Raw genomic sequence first — 20378 nt, 5'->3', positions numbered from 1 at the left:
TCACAGGGAAGAAGGATCTCCTGTGGCATTCTGTCCTGCATCCTGGTGTATATTATGGAAACTGCGCGAGCTGGGATGGGAAATATGGAATCAAGTTGGTGGGCGATGAATGGGGATAAAGGTGATGGGTTGGAGGATGGGGGTGGGGCTGGTGAAAGATCTAAGAGTAAGAATTAGTAGCCTGCAGCCACCGACAGCATTTAGTTTTGTTTTCGAGATACAAAGCGGAAATACGCCCTTCGGCGCACTGTGCATTCATTACTCAACGATCACTAGTTCTATCCTACAGACTAGAAATAATTTACAGAAGCCAATTAACCTATTAATCTGCACGTCTTTGGGATGTGGGAAGAAACTGGAGCATCCGGAGAAAATCCACGCGGTCACAAAAAGAGCATAAAACTCCGTACAGACAGCACCTGAAGTCAGGATTCTGGCGCTGTAAGACATCTCTACCGCTGCACCACCGTGATGCCTTAGGAAGTGTGTAGACGAGCTGGAAGGTGCATTAATATGGATGAACGCCCATTGGCCAGATTGGACACAGACTGCCGAATGGTCTGATTCTACGTCTATAACTCAGTCATTATAGTATTAGTCAGACGATTTTCTTTTCACAAATTCACGTTGACTATATTCAATTTTATTCTTTTCTATTCATTGGATTCCAGCACTTTCACTGCCACTATTGCTGGATAAGTCCACATTGGGCCTGTGAGAATTATTTATAGACCAACTGATCAGTATTCAGGACCAGCGCGTTCCACTAATGCCAAGATCTGGCAAATCTTGGATGACGAGAAATAGTGTAAATTCAGACAAAAAAATGAAGCATATAGAAACATAGAAAATAGGTGCCAAAAGGGCCATTTAGCCCCTCATTCATTGTGATCATGGCTGATCATCCAGAATCAGTAACATGTGCCTGCCTTCTCCCCATGTCCCTTGATTCCATTAGGCTCTAGAGCTCTATCTAACTCTCTTTTAAATTCATCCAGTGAATTGGCCTCTACTGTGGCAGAGAATTCCACAAATTCACCACTCTCTGGGTGAAAATGTTTTTTCTCATCTCAGTTTTAAATGGCCTCCCCTTTGTTCTTAGACTGTGGCCCCTGGTTCTAGACTCCTCCAACATTGGGAACATTTTTCCTGCATCTAGCAGGAAAAATATATCTACATATAATTCTATATGATTCTATAAGATGCCCTCTCATCCTTCTAAATTCCAGTGAATACAAGCCCAGTCATTCCAATCTTTCCTCATATGACAGTCCCGCCATCCCAGGGATTAACTTAATGAAACTACGTTGCACAGCCTCAATAGCAAGGATGTCCTTCCTCAAATTAGGAGATCAAAACTGCACACAATACTCCAGATGTGGTCTCACTATGGCCCTGTACAGCTGCAGAAGGACCTCTTTACTCCTATACTCAAATCCTCTCGTTATGAAGGCCAACATGCCATCAGCTTTCTTCACTGCCTGCTGTATCTGCATGTTTCCTTTCAGTGACTGGTGTACAAGGACACCCAGGTCTCGTTGTATTTCCCTTTTTCCTAATCTGACACCATTGAGATAATAAACTGCCTCCTTGTTCTTGCCACCAAAGTGGATAACCTCACATTTATCTACATTATACTGCATCTGCCATGCATCTGCCCACTCACTCAACCTGTCCAAGTCACCCTGCAATCTCCTAGCATCCTCTTCGCAGTTCACACTGCCACGCAGCTTTGTGTCATCTGCAAATTCAGAACTGCTGTAGTATTGGGAGCAACAGCAGCAGGAGTTTAGCAAGAGATACGACTGATTGGCTCTAGCCCAAGTGTGAGGAGAGAAGTGAGTCAGTGCCGGGAAAACAGTTGAAAACAGGAATTTGGTTTGTAAATTGGTAAATCAGGCAATTTATCAGTCAATTTAAGCAAGACGGCTCTTAGCGAGCGGCAGTGAGTGAGCGGCCTTGTGAGGGAAGTGCCCTGTGAATAAAGTGTGAGTCTTTGGCGAGGAGACCACGCAATACGCTTGAGAGGGAGAGACGAAAGAAGATGTCAGGCAAGCTGATTCAGTGCGATGCTTGCAGTATGTGGGAGGTCAAGGACACCGCTGGTGCCTCTGGCTGCTACAAATGCGAGAAGTGCATCCAGGTAGAGCTCCTGAAGGGCCATGTTGGGGAACTTGAGAAGCAAGTGGATGACCTCCGGTTCGTCCGAGAAACTGAGTCGTTCCTCGACAAGTCCTACAGTACGATTGTTACACCTAAGGTACTGGAAGAGAGAAGGTGGGAGACAGTGAGAACGGGAGGGAAGCATGGAATGCCAACGTCCCCGGGTGTTGTACCTCTTGTGAACAGGTTCACCCACTTAGAAGCTGTCGGGACAGAAGAGGTGTTTACACTGGGCGGCGGACTGGCTTGTGATGCGAATAGGGCTGTTGAGCCAAAAGCAAAAAGGCCTAAGGCAGGCAACGCCATTGTAGTGGGAGACTCCATTGTGAGGGGTACGGACAGGGGTTTCTGCGGCAACAGACGGGATGCGAGGATGGTGTGCTGTTTTCCTGGTGCCAGGATCCAGGATGTCACGGACAGAGTGCAGAAAATCCTCAAGGGCGAAGGTGAACATCCGGAAGTGGTAGTGCATGTCGGCACAAACGATGTCGGAAAGAAGGGGATGAATATTCTGCAGCGTGACTTTAGAGAGCTCGGAAAAATGCTGAAAAGCAGGACCTCCAGGGTTATTATCTCCGGTGTGCTTCCAGTTCCTCGTGCTGGCAAGAGGAGGAACAGGGAGATACGGGACCTGAACGTGTGGCTGAGGAACTGGTGCACGGGGCAGGGATTTAGATTCTTAGATCACTGGGATCTGTTTTGGGGTAAGGGGGAACTGTACAAAAGGGACGGATTGTATCTTAACAGGTGTGGGACCAGCATTCTGGCAGGCAGGTTTGCCACTGCTACACGGGTGGTTTTAAACTGAATAAGGGGGGTGGGGTGTCGAATGGGATAGTGGAGGATGGAGTTAAAGGGAAAGGGTTTCTTAAATGTGTGAGCGTAGAGACAGAGGGGTGTAAAATGAGGGTAGAAGCAATAGGTAGCAAGGTGAAAAGTAAAAGTGGCAGGCAGACAAAACCAGGGCAAAAATCAAAAAGGGCCACTTTTCAACATAATTGTATAAGGGGTAAGAGTGTTGTAAAAACAAGCCTGAAGGCTTTGTGTCTCAATGCAAGGAGCATTCGTAATAAGGTGAATGAGTTGAATGTGCATATAGCTATTAATGACTATGATATAGTTGGGATCACGGAGACATGGCTCCAGGGTGACCAAGGCTGGGAGCTGAACATCCAGGGATATTCAATATTCAGGAGGGATAGAGAGAAAGGAAAAGGAGGTGGGGTAGCGTTGCTGATTAGAGAGGAGATTAACGCAATGGAAAGGAAGGACATTAGTTTGGAGGATGTGGAATCGGTATGGGTAGAGCTGCGAAACACTAAGAGGCAGAAAACACTGGTGGGTGTTGTGTACAGGCCACCTAACAGTAGTAGTGAAGTTGGAGATGGTATCAAACAGGAAATTAGAAATGCGTGCGACAAAGGCAAAACCGTTATAATGGGTGACTTCAATCTACATATAGATTGGGTGAATCAAATTGGCTGGGGTGCTGAGGAAGAGGATTTCTTGGAATGTATGTGGGATAGTTATCTAAATCAACATGTAGAGGAACCAACAAGAGAGCAGGCTATTTTAGACTGGGTATTGAGTAATGAGGAAGGGTTAGTTAGCAGTCTTGTTGTACGTGCCCCCTTGGGCAAGAGTGACCATAATATGGTTGAGTTCTTCATTAGGATGGAGAGTGACATTGTTAATTCAGAAACAATGGTTCTGAACTTAAAGAAAGGTAACTTTGAGGGTATGAGACGTGAATTGGCCAAGATTACAAGGGAAATCAGGGATAGTATCAAAGCGAAGGATGATGCGTACAAATTAGCCAGAAAAAGCAGCATATCGGAGGACTGGGAGAAATTCAGAGACCAGCAGAGGAGGACAAAGGGCTTAATTAGGAAAGGGAAAATAGATTATGAAAGAAAACTGGCAGGGAACATAAAAACTGACTGCAAATGTTTTTATAGATATGTGAAAAGAAAGAGATTAGTTAAAACAAATGTAGGTCCCTTGCAGTCAGAAACAGGTGAGTTGATCATGGGGAACAAGGATATGGCGGACCAATTGAATAACTAATTTGGTTCCGTCTTCACTAAGGAAGACATAAATAATCTGCCGGAAATAGCAGGGGACCGCGGGTCAAAGGAGTTGGAGGAATTGAGTGAAATCCAGGTTAGCCGGGAAGTGGTGTTGGGTAAATTGAATGGATTAAAGGCCGATAAATCCCCAGGGTCAGATAGGCTGCATCCCAGAGTACTTAAGGAAGTAGCTCCAGAAATAGTGGATGCATTAGTAATAATCTTTCAAAACGCTTTAGATTCTGGAGTAGTTCCTGAGGATTGGCGGGTAGCAAACGTAACCCCACTTTTTAAGAAGGGAGGGAGAGAGAAAACGGGGAATTACAGACCAGTTAGTCTAACATCGGTAGTGGGGAAACTGCTAGAGTCAGTTATTAAAGATGGGATAGCAGCACATTTGGAAAGTGGTGAAATCATTGGACAAAGTCAGCATGGATTTACAAAAGGTAAATCATGTCTGACGAATCTTATAGAATTTTTAGAGGATGTAACTAGTAGCGTGGATAGGGGAGAACCAGTGGATGTGGTGTATCTGGACTTCCAGAAGGCTTTCGACAAGGTCCCACATAAGAGATTAGTATACAAACTTAAAGCACACGGCATTGGGGGTTCAGTATTGATGTGGATAGAGAACTGGCTGGCAAACAGGAAGCAAAGAGTAGGAGTAAACGGGTCCTTTTCACAATGGCAGGCAGTGACTAGTGGGGTTCCGCAAGGCTCAGTGCTGGGACCCCAGCTATTTACAATATATATTAATGATCTGGATGAGGGAATTGAAGGCAATATCTCCAAGTTTGCGGATGACACTAAGCTGGGGGGCAGTGTTAGCTGTGAGGAGGATGCTAGGAGACTGCAAGGTGACTTGGATAGGCTGGGTGAGTGGGCAAATGTTTGGCAGATGCAGTATAATGTGGATAAATGTGAGGTTATCCATTTTGGTGGCAAAAACAGGAAAGCAGACTATTATCTAAATGGTGGCCGACTAGGAAAAGGGGAGATGCAGCGAGACCTGGGTGTCATGGTACACCAGTCATTGAAGGTAGGCATGCAGGTGCAGCAGGCAGTGAAGAAAGCGAATGGTATGTTAGCTTTCATAGCAAAAGGATTTGAGTATAGGAGCAGGGAGGTTCTACTGCAGTTGTACAGGGTCTTGGTGAGACCACACCTGGAGTATTGCGTACAGTTTTGGTCTCCAAATCTGAGGAAGGACGTTATTGCCCTAGAGGGAGTGCAGAGAAGGTTCACCAGACTGATTCCTGGGATGTCAGGACTGTCTTATGAAGAAAGACTGGACAGACTTGGTTTATACTCTCTAGAATTTAGGAGATTGAGAGGGGATCTTATAGAAACTTATAAAATTCTTAAGGGGTTGGACAGGCTAGATGCAGGAAGATTGCTCCCGATGTTGGGGAAGTCCAGGACAAGGGGTCACAGCTTAAGGATAAGGGGGAAATCCTTTAAAACCGAGATGAGAAGAACTTTTTTCACACAGAGAGTGGTGAATCTCTGGAACTCTCTGCCACAGAGGGAAGTTCATTGGCTATATTTAAGAGGGAGTTAGATGTGGCCCTTGTGGCTAAGGGGATCAGAGGGTATGGAGAGAAGGCAGGTACGGGATACTGAGTTGGATGATCAGCCATGATCATATTGAATGGCGGTGCTGGCTCGAAGGGCCGAATGGCCTACTCCTGCACCTAATTTCTATGTTTCTATGTTTCTATATTGTAAATAGTTGCGGCCCCTGCACCGAGCCTTGCGGCACTGCACTCACCACTGCCTGCCATTCTGACAGGGACCCATTTATTCCTACTCTTTGTTTCCTGTCTGCCAACCAATTCTCTATCCATGTCAATACCCTACCCCCAAAACCATGTGCTCTAATTTTGCCCACTAATGTCCTGTGTGGGACCATATCAAATGTTTTCTGAAAGTCCAGATACACTACATCCATTGGCTATCCTACATACACTACATCCATTGGCTCTCCTTCATCCATTTTACATAATTCCAGAAGATCAGTCAAGCAGGATTTCCCCTTCATAAATCCATGCTGACTTGGACCAATCCTTTTACTGCTATCCAAATGCACCGTTATTACTTCTTTAATAATTGACTCCAGCATCTTCCTCACCACCGATGCCAGGCTAACTGGTCAATAATTCCCCGTTTTCTCTCTCGCTTCTTTCTTGAAAAGTTGGATAATATTAGCTACCCTCCAATCCACAGGAACTGATCCTGAATCTGTAGAACATTGGAAAATGATCACCAATGCGTCCACGATTTCTAGAGCCACCTCCTTGAGTACCCTGGAATGCAAACCATCAGGCCCTGTGGATTTATCAGCCTTCAGTTCCATCAGTGTACCCAATACTATTTCTCGCCTAATGCAAATTTCTTTCAGTTCATCTGTCTCATTGGATCCTCTGTCCTCTAGTACATCTGGGAGATTGTTTGTGTCTTCCTTAGTGAAGATAGAACCAAAGTACCTATTCAATTCTTCTGCCATTTCCTTGTTGCCCATAATAATTTCACCTGTTTCTGCTTTCAAGGGACCCACGTTTGTCTTTACTATTTTTTTTCTCTTAACATACTTGAAGAAGCTTTTACTGTCCTTCTTTATATTCTTGGCCAGCTTACCATCGTACTTCATCTGTTCACTTCGTATTGCCCTTTTTGTTACCTTCTGTTGTCCTTTGAAAGTTTCTCAATCCTCTGGCTTCCCGCTACTCGTTGCTATGTTATACGCCTTTTCTTTTAGTTTTATTCCATCTTTAACTTCCCTTGTCACCCACGGTTGCCTCTTACTCCCCTTAGTATTTTAGGTTAAGGAAGCTGAAATCATATGGGGTTTAGTTTAGTTTAGTTTAGGGTGGAAACTAGCCCTTCGGCCCACCAAGTCCACACAGCCCAGTGATTCCCGCACACTCACACTATCCTACACAATGTACATTTTCACCAAGCCAATTAATCTACAAACGTGTACTTCTTTGAAGTGTGGGAGGAAACTGGAGTACCCGGAACAAACCCACGCAGGTTACGAAGAGAACGTACAAACTCTGTACAGAGAGCACGAATAGGCAGGATCGAACCCGGGTCTCTGGCGCTGTAAGGTAGCAACTGTACCGTTGAACCGCCCATTTTAACGAATATAAAGGAAGCAAGAAAACACTCACTCTGGTAATGCAAGAACAAAAGGGGACATGAAATGTCCGTAATAAGATTAAGAAATATTCCAGAGCATTGTGCACATATATTCTAACAAGGGATATTCACAACATGCTGGAGTAACTCAGCGGGACAGGCAGCATCTCTGGATAGAAGGAATGGCTGGAGCTAGTGAAATGGGTGAGGTACTTTGCAACGATATTCACCAGGGAGAAGGACACAGGGGATAGTGAGATCAAGTGTGGTGTACCGCAATATTCCAGAGCATGCTGAGGTCAAGAAGGAGGTTGAGACTATTGGCAATGTCCCAGTAGAGTGGAGAGTAGCCAATGTTGTTCATTTGTTTAGGAAATGTCATTGTTCCGTAGCTGGTACATATGACAATTAAAGACACTTGATCTCTACATTTATGTGTCGGAAAGAACTGCAGATGCTGGTTTAAATCGAAGGTAGACACTGGAAGGTAAATGCTGGAGTAACTCAGCGGGACAGGCAACATCTCTGGAGACTGTTACTAGACTAAACAAATTATTTCCGGTCAGGACCCTTCTTCAGATTGATCAGTCTTCATCCAACCTGCATTGCTTTAACTCCAGTGCCATCGCCGTCACCGACTGCATTCCCCCAATTAGCAAGAACAGAAACAGCGCGAAGGAGGCAACTGCGGAACAATTGGGAAGCCGGCCAACTCGTCCAGGGGGATTGTCCAGGGTTACCGGGCACTTTCACTTCCCCAAGAGTTTCTCTTCCTTGGCACTGGTGAAATACGGGTGATCAGAATCTCGAAGTGACAACCGGTATCCGGAAACGGTTTTAATGAGGCAGCTTACCCCATTTAAATCCCTTTGTCGAGGCAGTCCGACTGACGCAAGAGGTGAGAAAATCTTCAGGTGTTTCTGACGGGAATCAACTGCTTAAATGGAAGTTGAACATCGCTTTTATAAATGACCAGCTGGTCGCTCGGTAGGTATCTGAACCGTCGGAAATTGAACCGTAAACAGGAGCCGGGAACGAAGCAGGAGATGGTGGGGATGTAGCGGCGCATAAATATCCCACGCACATCAACAAGTGTGTCGGTGGAAATATGAGACACAGAGGTGTTCCCAGCCACAACAACCCCCGGGAGCTCCCCGGCTGTTAGAAGCAGTAACTCTGCTTTAAACTGAGCAGGTGGCAATTTGGAAAGATAGAGATGTGATATTACAATTTTGTGAAATGGGTAACGGTGACCGGAGTCTATCACAGGGGGCAAGACCTTCAACTGGAGTCGACGCAGGGTGAATGGTGAATAAAAAAACTGACGGCTCTTCACTAAATATAATAAATCTTCGGCACTCGTTACATGATAGATGGCCAAAGAGAGGTGCAGAAATAAATGGGTCCCGTTCTTGTTATTCCAGAGATTCGGTTTGCGGAGTGGTTATGGTTAGACATTGCAGAAACATGGAACCGCAGGTAGACATAAAATGCTGGAGCGGGACAGCGGTAACTCAGCGGGACAGGCAGCATCACTGGAGAGAAGGAACGGGTGACGTTTCAGGTCGAGACCCTTCTTCAGATGCTTGTGTAGATCTTTGGTTTACACAAAAGGTCACAAAGCGCTGGAATAACTCAACGGGTCAGCATCTCTGGAGAACATGGATCGGCAATGTTTTGGGTCGGGTCTTCTTCAGACTGAAGATAGTCTGAAGAAGGATTCCGACCCAAAACGCCACCTATCCATGTTCTTCAGCACCTTGTGTCCTTTTGTGTGAATGACTTATTTGGTTGGTGCGAAAGAAATTTTGTGTATCATAGTACAAATAATGGAACTTAGGCTCACCAAGTCAACGCTGAGCATCGAGCATCCATTCTACACCAGTCTCGTTTTATTCTCCCTACTTCCAATCAACTGTCGGCAAATTCTACCCCCATTATGCCACCAGGGACAACTTACTGTGAAAAATTACCTACCAATTAGGCTGTGTGCGAGGAAACTGGAGCATCTAGATGGTTACAGGGACAACATGAAAACTCCACACAGAAAGACAGCAATGAGGCTTCAGTTGCACAAGGATCTCAACATACTATTTAGGAGGGCAAAATAATAGCAAATGGAATGGAAAGTTTAAAAAACACTAGCTGCTGGAAAACCAGAGACATGCAGGGAACACTCTGCAGATCACCTTTCATCAGTCTGAATATAGAGCTGGAAACAATCATCCCAGAATGTGAGGTGATGCATTTAGGGAGGACATACTGGGGGGGGGGGGGGGGGGGGGGGGGGGGGGGGGGGGGTGGGAGGAATCATGGTATTCATGATGTGATGCTGTAAGTTGAAGGGATGGGTGCCTGGAGGTAACAGATAGGTAGGAAAGGTGTTCAGAAGGCTTGTGGACATTGTTTTTATTAGCCATATATTTACTTAATTAATTAGGCTAAAGAGGGAGGGCAACTTACAAATCTGGTCACAATTGGGGGGGTCTTGTTGAAGGTGCAATGGGAATATACTGCACATTCTCAGATCTGCAGAGAATGAGACAGGGCATTTGTTGGAATAAAGATCAAAATGAAGATTAATTATACTACACAAAAGTATGAGAAAACTAAATATTGAAAATGAAATTTTCCTTTAGCAGAGGTCAGTAACTAGTTGAGAGTGGAAGAATTAGATGGGGATTTTCAAAGTGTGATGGGATGAAAACCATCTGTCACACGTGAACAGCAGCTGAATTCTGAGGCATGGAGCAACCTGCAGGTCTGTGGACAGAGAGATGTGCAGCTCACTTCACCTTGGTTTCACGCTTGGCCAGCAGATACACACACGACTGGACAAAAGCCATGTGCAGTGTTTCCCCACGTTTCTTTGATTACAGCCACTATCTTTCAGAAATGAAATTAAAGAAAATCATTGCTTAAGAAAGTTTTTATTTGATACAAAATTATACAGTGGAAGATTTGTAATCATCTTAGTTTATACAATTACAAGGATAGGCTGAATGAGAAAAAAAATCTATGAGGAAATGCTCTGAATTCACTGCAGCTTATAATAAACTGTATGTCAATTTACATTAAGTCAGGAGCTGACTAGCTGGAACAAACAGTCTTCTCTTTCACACTCAATTGAGAGCTGCTGTTTAACGGGATGCCAGCACTCTCAGTCTAAGGGTGGTCACTGCAGCAGACCCTCTGTGGAAAAGTCAGAACTAAATAGTAAATAAAATCATCAGCCAGGCAGTTAAAGGACACTCAGCATGGATCAGATGGCAGGACAAACAGCTCTCCAGGAACGATGAAAGGGACAAGACTGGCTGAACAAGGAATATAAACGAGCTACAACATAATACATTAAAAACAACATCCGAATGCTGCACAGCCAGCAGACACCAGCAGCTGTTCTCTGCGATCCGGTCACCAGCACCATTCTCTCACACTTCCAGCTGCTGGTGTTTGCAACATTGCCATAATAGTAACACTTTAAATAATATAACCCTGTGTCAGCTCAGCCAAACTCTCTGCCCAGCAATGGACCTTTGCAAACGTTACCTTTCATAATGACATTTAATATTGAAGGGCGAGCTCTGTCACACTTGCATGGTATAAATTAATAGAGTTCAAAATTCTGAATGTCATTTTTAAGCTCAGCTCAATGTGTCAAACTAAAGTCTTGTTGTTAGGAGATAATTGAGGGGTAAGGATTGAATGTTTTTTGTGTCAGGATGAGCAACAGTAGGTGTAAATCATCACCTACTGCCATTACCTGAATGATGCCCCGTCTCCAAACGCTACTGGTTTTCCCAGTAAGTGAATAATTCATTCCAGGAACATGTCCAGTACGGTGTGGCTCAATGGATTTCTAAAGCAGTATCGGTCCGCAGATGCGTAGCCTTTTTCGGTAAGTGCGAGTTGAACCCAAGAGGAAACTCAGGCACAAGTATTACAAACAACAAGACTCTACTTTTTACTATTTGATTTTGGTTAATGACATTGAAGCTTGATTATTTTATTTAACTTCAAATATGCTTTTTGAAACTAGGTCTTAACTTAGTTCCTGCTGTTGCGAGTACTTCAAAGGTTTCTAAAAATACCATTGAGACATTATTAAACTTCTGTAACTCAACATTTTAAATGATTTTGGGAAGGCAAACAGTCCATAGCAACCCAATAGCTCATTTTGCACAGTTACATTTAAATATTAAAAGCCTCAATTACCCTCACAGGAGTAGGCAATTCCCTGCCTACACAGTGCGCAAAGAAGGCTCCACCACGTTTTACTAATCACCTGCACAACTTTGTTCTACTTTTGTCCACACAATATTTCATACTCGCAACATATCACGGAGGCAATCGAGTAATCAATAGATAAAAACAATATGCAATGATAAGCTCACAAGAGCCAGAGCATTTCAATGTAATAAAAGAACTACCTAGGACCTCAGAGAGGAGGGGTGTGAATGAGTAAGGTCCGAGGGACTGTGCTCTTCGGACAGATTCAGTCCTTGTGGAATTTTATGGATGCAGCAGATTGCTCACTGCCTTATTTCTTCTCTTCCTCCAACCTGTACATCTGTACATCCTTCGAATGCAGTTCAATCACTTAAGATTTCAAATTGACCAAAAAGCACAATTTACCGAGCCATGCTCTGTATTCAGCACCCTTTATGCCTGGATGTTGCCGTGCCGTTTTGTGTCACAGTGATCGAGAAGGCTGTCCTTCTTGTAGGATCTGGAACCGCTGAGTGTTTGAGTGAAGTGTTTGCCTCTTAATGTCCACCTGACAATTTAGAGCACCTGCTTATTTGAGGGCAGGTGCCCAAAGGCTTCCAGCTTCTGCCGATAGGCCTCTGCCTCCTGCTCCTTCTCAAAGAGCTGCTGCCTATACTTCTGGGCCTCGCGATTAGCTTCTTCCAGCTGTTTCTGCAACACTTCCTTCTCCTAGAACCAAAATACAACAGATCAACACCAACCCAGTCCATTGTCAGCTTGCAGTATGTTTTACTCTATCAATTATCATCAACTCAGAGGTGCTCTGAAAGCAGAAACCTATGACAAAGTCGGGATAAGACTGAAACCAACAACCCTGGAGCGGTGTAAAAGCAAGGGTGATGTTCCCAATGCTGTATTATATCCAGGAGGGAAGGTGGAGAAAAATCTGCCAGGATTCATTCTGACAATCACCGTCCAGTGACCTCAGGATTAGAACGTTTTTTTTCTCAGCAAAGGAATTACCCAGTAATAAAAAGTGAATGTGCTCTCACTGGTGCTTTCCTTGAGTATAACAAGCAGCTTGCAGGCTGCTCCCAAGTTCCATTGCTGTCCGCTATTCAGTGGCTCTCAGACAGACAGCTGGATCAGGGAGGCAGCTCACTACTAGTTCTTCCTAAACGGCTGTCCTATTATAAAGCGGAATAAAATCCAACCAAATAAAATCTTACATGGAGGCGAGTACAATCCCAAAAAGCAGGAGGAACTGTTCAAACTTCCACGATTTTATGTAGATACTCTCGCTCCATAAAGGGTAATGGTTGTTAACAATTCATTAAAAAAATATTTACTAACTGAATTTACAATGGTTCAGGAACATTTTCTTCCTAACAACCATCAGGCTCCAGAACACGATAAACATCAACTAAACTACAATCTGCCTTGGTTGCAGCTAGGGGCTTTGTTCTTTCTCTTTGCACTAACATTATTTTTGTTTAATTTATTGAATCTTGTTTGGTTATTATGTTATTTGAGTACTCTGTTATGCTGCTGCAAGTAAGAATTTAATTATTTAGTTTTTCGCTACATATGACACTCAATACACTTGAGGAGTTCAAGAAGGAACTGTAGATGCTGGAAAATCGAAGGTAGACAAAAATGCTGGAGAAACTCAGCGGGTGCGGCAGCATCAATGGAGCGAAGGAAATAGGCAACGTTTCGGCCCGAAACGTTGCCTATTTCCTTCGCTCCATTGATGCTGCTGCACCCGCTGAGTTTCTCCAGCATTTTTGTCTACCTTCAATACACTTGAGTTTGATCTGATAATATGCAATAAATATCTTGGCAAAGGAGTAGCATTCTATACTATCATCTTACAAAAATATCTGATACTCTCAACTGTTTTACCCTGGTTTCTCTCAGCCCTTGACCCTTGCCCAAGACACCATGGCATTAGACCAGTTTGATCTGAGCCTTTTCTGCGTCTGGAGAATGAGCTGATTCGCAGCAGATTTCTCTTTGCCACCGATCCTTTAACCCCACCCCAGTTGTAACTCCAGGCTACAATTGTTGGTATTATTTTATTATTGTCGTATGCAGTGAAAAACGTTGCTTTGCGTGACATCCAGTGAAGTGACATACAATGAAGGCACACATTATTTACTGCATATTTTCAGCTGTTAAAAGCGAGTGGCGCAAGTGAGGGAGGACACGGGATATGAAGTTATGCCCCTTGAGGTATTTCATCTATAAATATTTCAGTGATTACCTCGGAGAATTCCACAGTGTCCAGGGTGCAAGTTTCCGGCACAGAACTCTCGTGTATCTAATAGGCAAGAATACAAAAGCAAAGGATTATAAATTCTTGTTTGTATTTATGATTTACATAAAAACACATGTACAATAATGGAAAACAACATGTTTACTCCCTTTGTTTGCTAATATATTATTTTTCGCAATATGTTGCGACTTGGGTTCATCTTGCAAAGAGTTATTGGTAATAATGCTCCAATGCTCCTCTGTATTATTTTTTCCACTCTCCTAGCATGTGATTTCCAAATCTTTTATCCAGTTATTAGCCCCAGATGTCGGGCTAATAACTCATTATTAAGCAACAGAATAAGGAAATTCAACATTTCTCCAATGACTCTCGCCAATTTCTACAAACGCACCATAGAAAGCATCCTTTCAGATGCATCACAGCATGGTTTGGCAAAAGCTCTGCAGAAGAGTGAATGGAATTGCAGAATTGTGAAGGTAGCCCTGTCCATTACACCAACCAGCTGCCCCGCCCCCTCCCCTCCTCTCTTGACTCCAACTACACTTCATGCTGCCTTGAGAAAGCAGTAAACATAATCAAGGACCACTCACACTCTCTTCTCTTCTTTACTGTCGGGCAGAAGATACTAAAGTTTGGAAATACGTACCACCAGATTCAGGAACATCTTCCCCACTGTTATCAGACACTGGAATGGACCTTATAAACTAAGGACGTATTTCTGATATTCCAGTCTACCTCATTTCAGCCCTTGCACCTTTCTATTATTTGCACTTTTGCTGTAACATTCATCAAATATTCTGCACTATTTCCTTCCTCTTTTTCCACTACCTGTAATACTCATGGTCTTGTTTGACTATTCATGTGTGGTATCATTTGCTTGGATGGCATGCAAAACAAAGATTTTTCCTGTATTTCAGCGTACGTGACAGTAATAAGCCAATACAATACCGATACCTAAAACTGTAAACTGGTAGCTAGGCTTGTGATGGGAACACACCAAGACTGAACACTCAGCTTGCTCAGAAACTGTGGTTAGATTCCCTCACTTTACAAATCCTCCCATTCCCATCAAATGACTGCTGTTTTCAGTCTTTTGAGGGGATGCAAGCAGAAGTCTCCACGTGGCGCAACCCAGGCAATGCTGACGACAGAAACGGTACCACAGTGACTGACTGAAGTAGCCAATTCTGCAACCACCAACCGTCAACCGTCACAGACCGACCGGAAAGACGTGATTTAGAAGATGGCCGGACACGAGGAAGGAAGTCTTCTGAGGAAGTGTGTTGGACCTCTATTGAAATATATACTGACTTTCACTTCAATATAACTCAGTTCCAATTTAAATACCTGTCCTCTCCTTTTGGATTCCTCCAGCAGAGTACATGGGTCTCCACAACTAATCATTGCATAATTTAAAATACTTTGATCCTCAACTCTCCAAATATAAGATGATATATCTTGGCCTTGTCATTTTTCATTTAATCCTTGGCGATATTCTGATGAATTTGTTTTGTGAACCTCAGACATGAACCCAGAATGGACATGACATCTTGATGGGTTAGACCATACTCGACATTGTTTATCTTCATATTCCACTGTGGGAAAAGGAGACTTTTCGTTCTATTAATTGGGGTTGAGATCTTCTTATTAATGAAATTTACAAACTGGTATTTCAAACTTTGCCACCTTTAACAAATGTTCACCAACTCTTTGGGCTGTTGGTTACCTTCTCTGATCAGTGCACATGAATTCCTCAATGTATTAATTCCTCTCAAAACTCCTGCTCCGGGCTTCTCAGGTTCAAACAGGATGATCTTCTACTTCTCCATAGGAGTCCCCTCTAATATCCCCAGTCTGTTAGTCCATTGTTACAGATTTTGGTTCAGAAAAATCCAGACATACCAAAATATTCATTCTTTATTTAAGCAGATATTTGGTCAACATGCATCCAAATGTGTCTGTAATTTTCTAACATGTACTTAAGTCAATTTATTTTATTTGGTGGTGTTGGGATTGACTTTAGTTCTAGATATTTGGAGCAGAAGGTTCAATTCTTGATTCTTGGTCTGAGACAAACTAGATAAATTCAGATAAAAGTCCAGGATAACTGAGTGTTCCAAGATCTTACTGACACTAACCCATGTCACATGGCTGTGATTCCAATTCCTCAGTCACTGAATAAGACCATGACATTTGCTGCCAAGCTCACCCCACTTCAGTGTACAGGTGCCCTGAAATAAGTTGGTGTCTGTGGAACATTCTATGGTACCCAGACTATTGGATATGAGCATGTTTAATGTCCAATAAAATTAGACCATGCAATGCCCTAATATGGAGAGTGCTGTGAATCAATATCCAACTTTCAACTATGATCAATACCATAGTTGGCATTGTATTCTTTGTCACCACAGTCAGTTAAATAAAATAGGAATCATGAATAAAATTATTTCCCATTTGCCTGTTACCTTTAATACCCTAGCATTTATTAGTTCCAGATACCACCTCCTACCAGAGGGGATCAATAACAATTACATATCTTCAGGAAAACACTTGACACAATCTTCAGCTATTCAACTGGTAACCAGCTGGCCTTGCCCTTGTGAGAGCTATAAGTGGGCTCACTATGGTCTTCAAACTGATCACATTCTATCTCCTCTGACAAAGCCACAGCCAGAAAGCTGTCATTCCAGCTAGGTTGTAGGTAGTTCTTCCCTCTGGGACGGTCAGTTTGTGTATGGTCTTTATGCCTAAAGAGTCTCAGTTCAAGATTTAGGTATTGCCTTGAACAAGCCTCTAATTTGCCCTGAAGACGGTCAAAGACATGCAAGACAAGAGCACTGCATCTTCCAGTGAGTTTGGTTTCTTGTTAATAATATAAAAAACAGACAGGCAGGCTATCAAGCTCTTCAAACCAGTTCCGCTGTCCAATAAGATCATATCTAATCTTCTACTTCTCGTGTTAATGAAAGATTAATTTGCAGAAGGAAATCTAAGTTGAAAGAATCTAAACTACACAGCAGCTCACCTACCTGACGCACAACCACCCTTTTACCTTGGCCTCTGCTCATAATCCAATAGTTCGGGTACCATAGAATGCCCCACGGACACCAACATTTCAATATCACTGAAACCTAATGAAAGCCTGGGAATGATCATTTGAGCTTGTTGGTTGAATGATTTTTGGTCGTTTCTTTCTGTGGGACATCAGGCTGCTGAGGGTGTGCTGAATTTTCCCCAACTATCGGTGAGTCTCGTCACCCTGCTGCATTTAAGAGTTATATTGCATATCTCAGACTTGCACAAGCTGACTAAAATGTGGATTTCTTTGTCATATATTATGACTAATTCATGAATGACTTGTGGCTAATTGTCCATTAGTGTTTATGACTCTTGTTTCAGGGCACCCAGAACAATGAGATTCTAAATGAAAATGCAATCACACAGACGGGCACTGATATCACCATGACCAATGGTAATGGTTTGCGTGACAGGAGACAGTAAACAGGGATAAAGACTTTAATTTGAATATCAGAATGGTTCCAGGAATCTGAATCACTGTATGTCTTGTTGTTGCTTATGGGCAGAGCACCAAGGCAAATTCCTTGTATGTGAATACTTGGCCTAAATTTACTTACTTACTTCATCTTCATCATCTGCAGTAAGATGGATAGGGAAAACAACTATTATCTTAAGGTTTGAGATGAAATTAAACTGGATACATCAAGTTGTGCAGATGGGAGAGTAAAATTACAAAGGTGCGGACTACGAGATGTAAATGAACTAGAGTCTAACAGAGAAACTAGGAACTGAATGGCTTAGTTCAGTCACCCCTGCCCTAGTTGGAGCAGTTCCAAACCACAACAGTCAGCATGGATGGGAAACTCACACTGAGACTACCAGCACTGGATATTTGCCTAATGAGTGAGGCGATGTCTTTGTGACATAAATGAAACCACTGATTAAAATGCTGTAAAATGAAAAGTTTGTATTGTACGCAAATATTGTTTTCCAAGAATAAAGTGGACAGCTGCCAGACTAGAAACAAATGTTTGTGATGCAAAAGACGGCAAATACTGGAATGTGGAATAACCTGCTGGGAGAAACTCAGCAGATTGAACAGAACCTGTGGAGGTCAACACTTTAGATCACAATCCTGCATCAGGACTACAAAGGTAACCCAAAGACAACAAATAAGTCCTTATCACATGAACTGGCAGAGCATTGAGAGGTATAGACCACAGGCCGTTTAAATGGGTATCATGATCTGTACAGACATCTTTGGTCACAAGGTTCTGTTTCTGTGCTGTACTGTTCTATGTTCCAAATGGTTGGGAACATGTCATAAGTGACAGGAGCAGAATTAGGTCATTCGGCCCATCAAGTCTACTCCACCATTCAACCATGCAGGGTCATCATGATGCATGAACTGAAATGAATTGAAATGTTGACTAACCCTTTGCCTTCACAGATGCTGCTCGAGAAAGTTTTTTTTTTTGCATGATGAATATTTGTCTGTATAACTAATTCTAACTCCATGAACATCTACATTATTTTCAGGTCCACGGGCTAATGATACCATGCAGGATATAAAGAATAGCTTCAGATTATAGGAAGATAAATACCAAACACCAGGTATTGGAAGCCAATTTACCAAAAGAAAATGACATCTTGAGTCAATGGAATCCAAGTTTAATGTTAAAGAATTAATGTAAATACTCATGCTGTTTCAGGTATGGTTAGTGGAGGTGAATCTGCTGATTTTTTCCCTCCTTGAAAACAAGTAAACCATGTAAATTCCTCCAAACAGGTCAAAGAACTTTAAAAGGGGGAAAAATGAAACTTTGATTCAATGATGTTGAAGTAAAAGATCGAAAGCTTTGCAGGTGTCGAATATGGACTAAGATAGGAAAGGCAAGGTAGTGTCACAAATTATGCATTTGCTAAAGTTGGCAAGCAGGTGGCAGTTTGTAAATGCCATTGGCAAGAAGATCTCAACTCCAAGAAAGAAAATGATAAGTGTCCTTTTCCCACTTCTATCCTAAATTGGGAATTCTAAAACATACTTTTTTAATTCATCAATCATAATTATCTATGTACATCACCCATAATGAATATCTTGAGGTACAATGCTAAGTGAGGCAGACACCTTCAGAGTTATAGAACTAGTTGAAGTAGATCCAAAAGTATAGCAAACCGGGAACCAGAACAGGATGCTTTTCCCACTTCTAGCTTCAGATCATTCTCATGTTTTAGAAGAAACAATACGCCATAGGCTGCGGGACAAAGGCATTAGGCTACAGGCTCATGTCCTGGAGAATTTGTTGAAGTTTCTGGGCTGACAATTCTCAGGTTTATACAGGTGGAAGAGATCACCCATCATAAAGTATGACAGTCATTTCAGTGTTTTCTGACATTCCATTCTGCATGTTTTACAGTAATTCCACCCATTCTAATACTGCAGTTTGATCTTTATTTTCTATTTCAGTCATATATTAAAAATGTGTATACCAAAATTACTCGAGTGTTATGACCCAAATGATTGGATATGTTCCAAACTGCTTCTAGGACTCAATTGTCTTTTTTGTGTTCTAGTAATTAGAAACCCAGCCCTTGTGATAAGCAGACACCAAATTCTCCCTGAGAGAAGCTTTCTCCCACTCAATGACAGCATTATACAAGGGAACAAAGCCATCCGTTTTTCTTGAGGTGAAAGGTCAGGAGGGGGTGAGTGCAATGGTCTTCATATCTGGCAGTGTTCTGTGTTGTGGATCAGCTGGACGAAGATTTGGAAAGCTATTGTTCCCATTAAACCATGCTTAGGACCAATGTGTCTGAGAGTAAGGAGCAACAAATAAAACAGGAAGTAACTTAAAAGTCTGCAGTAATTTGTACACAAATTATATCTTCATCTGAAAATGTCTGAGCAAAAGAGTGTATTAGCTTTAATAAGGGAATACAGTGAAGACCAAAGGCCTGCAGGTCACTGAAAACTAATAAACTAAAAAAATTAAAAGACTAACAAATTACAATATCTTGGCTGCATTCCTATCATTTTTATGAGGCTCTCAACAATGCTTTAATTCAGGGTGGCACGATGAGAAGTAGTTCATGCAGTCAGACACCTCTCGATTAATCCAGACCTTGGGAGCTCTGTTTTCTCCCACTTGCCAAAGATGCACAGAGTGGTAGGTTAACTAGATACCGCAAATTACCCCTAGAGACACTAGGAACGGCAGATACAGGAATCTTACGTAGAACACAGAAGGTGCTAGAGTAATTCAGTGGGTCAGGCAGCATCCCTGGAAGACATGGATAGGCAATCCTTCTTTGGAGTAATTGTAGTGGGGTGGGGGGTGAAAATGGGAAGAGGTGGGGAGCAGACAAAGCTTGGCAAGTGATGGATGAATGTGGGTGGACGGGGTGTTGATTGCCAAATGGGTGGACAAGGTCTAGAGATTAAAAATAGACAAAAGGGTGACAGAAAGGGACAAAAGGGTACAAAATTACCCCTGGTGCAT

General features: G+C 42.8%; 1 protein-coding gene across 8 annotated transcripts in view; it reads right to left on the bottom strand.

The window, feature by feature from the left end:
• Positions 1-10290: 10290 nt before the first annotated feature.
• The window catches only part of gabpb1 (GA binding protein transcription factor subunit beta 1), a 47465-nt gene continuing 37377 nt past the window's right edge, over positions 10291-20378 (bottom strand). For 6 of the 8 annotated variants that reach the window (XM_033050241.1, XM_033050240.1, XM_033050238.1 and 3 more), the window contains 2 exons: positions 13849-13905; positions 10291-12311 (listed from right to left, as the gene is read on the bottom strand). In XM_033050241.1, the coding sequence (XP_032906132.1) occupies positions 12159-12311; positions 13849-13905 (210 nt within the window). In that variant the 3' untranslated portion in view covers positions 10291-12158. Of the gene's footprint in view, positions 12312-13848; positions 13906-17542; positions 19692-20378 lie in introns of those variants that run through there. The other 2 variants (XM_033050246.1, XM_033050245.1) reach the window with 2 other exon arrangements.

The sequence above is a fragment of the Amblyraja radiata genome, chromosome 34 (genome assembly GCF_010909765.2).
Source record: "Amblyraja radiata isolate CabotCenter1 chromosome 34, sAmbRad1.1.pri, whole genome shotgun sequence".
Taxonomy (NCBI): domain Eukaryota; kingdom Metazoa; phylum Chordata; class Chondrichthyes; order Rajiformes; family Rajidae; genus Amblyraja; species Amblyraja radiata.
This window is presented reverse-complemented; position numbering and strand designations above follow the sequence as displayed.